Genomic DNA, 4,893 nt, shown 5'->3' on the forward strand with positions numbered 1-4,893 from the left:
GTTTAAAAAACCCAAATATCCAGAAAGTTCCCCTCATTAAAAAAAGAACCTTGTTTTTCTTTTGTGTGCTCTAACCTAAATAGTTTTTAGACTGCAGCATTTTTAATTGGATATGTAAATTAAACAAAGATCTGTGATAAACAGCCCTTAAATTGACCTAAATTGGAAGTGAATGGAGTACATATTTGCCATTACTTATGAAAACCACAACAAACAACAACATGGAAATAAAGTTTTCACTTGGCAGTGTTTGTTTATTTAGCAAGAGCCACATAAAACATAAATGCTTTAAACAGGAAGTGATGACACATCACAACGACAACTTGTAGATTTCTACAAGGCACATGTACTCAGAGAGAGTGAAGGGACACCGTCTTTGTGAAAGACAAAACATTTACAGCATTTAAGAACACATTAATCAATATGAAAACTATTAATATTGACCTTCAAACAGATCACATTTACGTTCCCAAAAGAGAAAAAAAACACCTATCACAAAAAAGCTGACAGTGTGAAACATTTTTCAATAAAATGCTAAAATGTTAATCTTAAAACAGATTGTTTTTCAGTAATCACGAAGTGATCAGTGTTTATCAAAAGGTACAAATAATATACTGTTTAATCCTCAGTGAAGAAAGGGTTAAAATTGTCATATCAAGCCTTTTATAATTAAAAGGATAAATAACTGGATCTTAGAACAGATCTGTTTTGATATTAAATGGGGGTCTAGTCAAATTTTACAATCAGTCCAGAAAAAGGACATTTAAATCTTAGATCACAAGGGTCAAAAACCAACAAACAAAATACTACATTTGGTTCATGCAACATGCATGACACGAGGTTTTCTTTCTTAATGTGCAAGATGTCATTTCCTCAGGAAATGACATCTTGCACAGAAAAAAAACCAGACAAAAACTATAGTACTATATATACAACTATGTTACCATAACACGTACATTAGGCATTGATAATAATTGCTGATGCAATCAGATTGCATTCATGCTACATGCATGACAAGATATTTTCTTCCTTAACACGAAAGGCTCTATTGCTGTCATTTCCTCAGGAAATGTCGTCTTGCACACACAGAAGAACACAGAAAGTTCAAATAATTCAGTCCTGTCACGTTTGACCAATATGGTCTCTTTTTTTCTTGGTATTAACTCCAGTTTGTCGTGTCTACCATGGCCTCCAGAGAGCGCTGTTGATCGGACATTTGTTTTTGGTGATCATGTTCTGGACTGTGGAGCTCAGAGGAGAGAAGTCAGCCTCTTTCAGCTTCTTATCAGAGGCAGTCTGCAGCTTGTTGCAGTGCGTCAGCAGGTTCCTCTGCTGCTGTAGCTGTGTCAGGAAGCAAACGGTCATCTCCAGGATGTCTGCTTTCTCCAGTTTGGAGTCTGGCTGCTGTTTGAGGAACTCTGGACTCAGGAGAGACTTGAGCTGCTCAATGCAGGTGTTGATTCGCTCTCTGCGTAACTTCTCCACCAGAGGCTTTCTGAGCTGCAAAGAAGAATAATGCAATTAATAAATTTGTTCGGGAGTTTTGTGTTAGCAAGAAAATATAATTTATAAAATTTTATAGAAAACAAATTCCACTAATTTTTGATTTACCTTGTGAGTCAGAGTCAGATGCTCCTCAGAACTGTTAATTGCTGCGGGGATTTTAGGTGCCATGCCTGGATCTCTGTGCTCTGGAGATCTCTGTAGAGAGAATCTGATCTCTACTAGTTTCATCCCTCCCATTTATACTCCAGCATCTCCATATGAATGTGTGGGTCTTAGTCTGGTTGAGGTTTCCCACAGTCTGAGCCAATCAGAGTGCTCTGCGAGACAATAAGGCATGTGGAGCCAGCAGCATGCTGCCGTTAATGCCTGGGGGATAATAGTGAGGTCTCAGGGGAACAGGTGGAAGACTGTGGGTAAACGAAGCGAGTGTAACAGATCTCTGTGTGATTATGGGAAAGGGGTGACCCTGTAGGGAAAGGAGATCTGCTGCCTGATACTGGGATCAATGGTTTTGACCGAGCACACGATGATTATCCCATCACATGTCAGGGAAAAACATTCATGTTTTAATGTAAAAATTATGGGTAAAAATAAAATAATGGGATTAATGGTTTATTTCGCATGTGTTGTTTATAATGAGATTAATTTTAAGGGAAACTGTAAACATCAATTTGATTTTAACTGATAATTTCATTTATACTATTGTATAAAGAGTTACAAATTTTGTTTATATATATATATATATATATATATATATATATATATATATATATATATATATATATATATATATTTTATTTTTTTTTACAAATGCTAGAATATATTTTGGTGTTGTACCAATTAATTAAATCATAATGTCTCTAGAAAATAATCATTTAGCCAATCAGATGCAGTCATGTCTTTTGACACGTGCCGTATAGTCAGCATGAGTAGCAATTTAATTTCAGTTTCCCACACCCGTGTTATTGTCAATGAACCACAAAAGAACTTCTGTTGCAGATGCTGTGGGTTGTTATAGAAACGTGAGGTTACATCACCAACCACCTGGAGGGAAAGAATCCAATTGGCTGCCTTGGACAGTTGTTACAATTCAAATTTATAATAAAAAAAACATTCTAAAAGTAATCAAATTAGGGTACAACTATTTGGAAAGTATTATTTTCAGTTTGCAATCAGCTACACATTTTACAACTCTAATGCTAATCATGATTACTGATTACTGACCATCAACTACATCAAAATTTCTCCTCTTAGGGTCCTGGGGGTGAGGGATGGTGGTGGCAGTTTCATGAAGTGTGTCCAGTGCTTCTGGTGGATTAATTCACAACTGGTGGGGTGAATGTGTTCTACTCTTTTCTCCAGAGTATTCACTTAACCATAAATAAATAAATAATAATAAAAATAACTCTTGTGCCCTGTTGCAGGTTGAAAATTCTCCCATAGAATCATCTTTAAAAATATTTACCTATTAATCAATATGTAAAAATAAAACTGAATGTCATGCCCTGTCAAAATTGAGATAAATAACTTAAGCAAAAATATTAACAGTATTAGATGGCCTTCAACTTTTAGTCACTCAGAGTTTACATGAGCAACAAGAAGGTCAGATTTTGATGCAGCTGAAAAAATATGTACAGCTACAGCCTGTGGGTGGAATTAGATTATTTAGAAATTGAAGTTGTTTCCCCTTAACTTAAACCTCACATAGTCTTAAATGTAACAGGATACAGCTTCATCTTGTAATGCTTAACCTCACTTCAACTTTGCTCTAACCCGCTGTGCTTACTATGAGCTCTGGAACCTTTGTAGTTAATACAAATTTAACAACAACGGGTCCACTACAGCTGTGCCATTAAAAAAAAAATGTTGTAACTGAATTTTTAAATTACTGTAATGTATTGCTAAATTATTTTAGTTAATTTTACCCCAAAAATAAAGATCTATCTCAAACTCTGCAAATGAAACAGTTTACTGAACAAAATAGTGGTGATATATATAAAAAAAAACCTAGAGTAACAGTTTTAATCAAAGGCTTGATGTTAAACTGATTGTCGTAAAAGAACAGACGTTTTATGCTCTGTTCTTTCAGGGCAAAGGTCTGTATCTGATGGTCCGGAAGGGCTCTGCAGACAAGTTTATTCTGGTTGTTGACTATTCGCTGCTTTTATTGTTGACCGCCAGAGGGCGCTGTTGTTTGAACATTAGTTTTTGGTGATGCTGGTCTGGACGGTGGAGCTCAGAGGAGAGAGTCAGCCTCTCTCAGGCTCTTGTCAGAGCACCAGAGCAGCTTGTTGAAGTGGGTCAGCAGGCTTCTCTGCTTTCTCCAGTTTTGAGTCCGACTGATGTTTGTGGAACGCTGGACCCAGGATAAACTTCAGCTGCTCAACGCAGGACTTAATTCTGTCTTTGCACAACTTCTCCACAAGAGGCTTTCCCAGCTGCAGAAAGTAGAAAATAAATTTTAAAAAAAATTCAAGACTTTTGTTTTAGTAAAAAAGTATCTAATTTATTACAAGTTTTTGACAATTGCGTCAATTTTTGATTTACCTAATGAGTTGGAGTCACTTTCTCCTGATAACTGATCTTTTTTTTTTTTTTTTCTGATAAGTGATCATTGCAGTAGGGACTGTAGGTGGATCTCTGTGCTGTAAAGGTCTCAGTGGACAGAACCTGATATCCCTCCCATTTATACTTCACCATCTCTATATGAATGTTTGGGTCTTTCCCTGCTTGAGTTTTCCCAGTCTGAGCCAATCAGTGGCATCATGCTCCTGTTATAGCCCAGGAAACAGTGGATAGAGATCAGGGGAACAGGTGATGCACTCTAGGAGAGAGGTACTCTCAGAGCTCTAATTGAATCTTAGAAAATAGAAACCCTGTAAAGAAAACTAATATGAGTAGACACGCATCATCCCATCTTAATGATCTATTAACGATCTAATTAATGAACCACATATAAATTAAAACTTACTTAGATTTTTTGGTCTCAATTTGTTTGATAATTTCTAAACCCAAACCTTTAATGCATCTTTTTTTTTTTTTAAATAGATAGTCAACTGAACATCATTCAGTTTTAATGAAATGCTTAATTTTTATGCAGGATAACAAGTTATGTTTACTAACATGTTGACAGTTTATCAGATTGGTATTGTGGGATGTTTTAGTTAGCTGATTGGTTTGCTGTAGTTTATTGCTTTACTCAAGTACTCAAGGCAATAATTGTGCTGTTGCTCTTGTGTCAGTGACTTTTAGTCAATGGGAGCAAGACGTTGATCTGGGTTTCCCACACTGACTCCCTGTGCTGTTGTCAGTGAGCCACAAAGAGACTTTAGTGGCAGATGCTGGCCGTGTGTTGCTGTAGAAAGAAAGCATTGCATCACCAACCAT

At 36.3% G+C, this 4,893-nt stretch overlaps 1 protein-coding gene across 1 annotated transcript; it reads right to left on the bottom strand.

The window, feature by feature from the left end:
- Positions 1-228: 228 nt before the first annotated feature.
- LOC146518076 (transcription factor HES-4-like) lies at positions 229-2,133 on the bottom strand. The gene is made up of 2 exons (XM_085159882.1): positions 1,612-2,133; positions 229-1,500 (listed from the first exon to the last, which is right to left on the bottom strand). Exons 1-2 carry the CDS (start codon positions 1,741-1,743, stop codon positions 1,180-1,182), a joined length of 453 nt encoding a protein of 150 aa, XP_085016008.1. The 5' UTR covers positions 1,744-2,133; the 3' UTR covers positions 229-1,179.
- Positions 2,134-4,893: the final 2,760 nt, after the last annotated feature.

Source organism: Neolamprologus multifasciatus, chromosome 5, assembly GCF_963576455.1.
Source record: "Neolamprologus multifasciatus chromosome 5, fNeoMul1.2, whole genome shotgun sequence".
NCBI classification, from domain to species: domain Eukaryota; kingdom Metazoa; phylum Chordata; class Actinopteri; order Cichliformes; family Cichlidae; genus Neolamprologus; species Neolamprologus multifasciatus.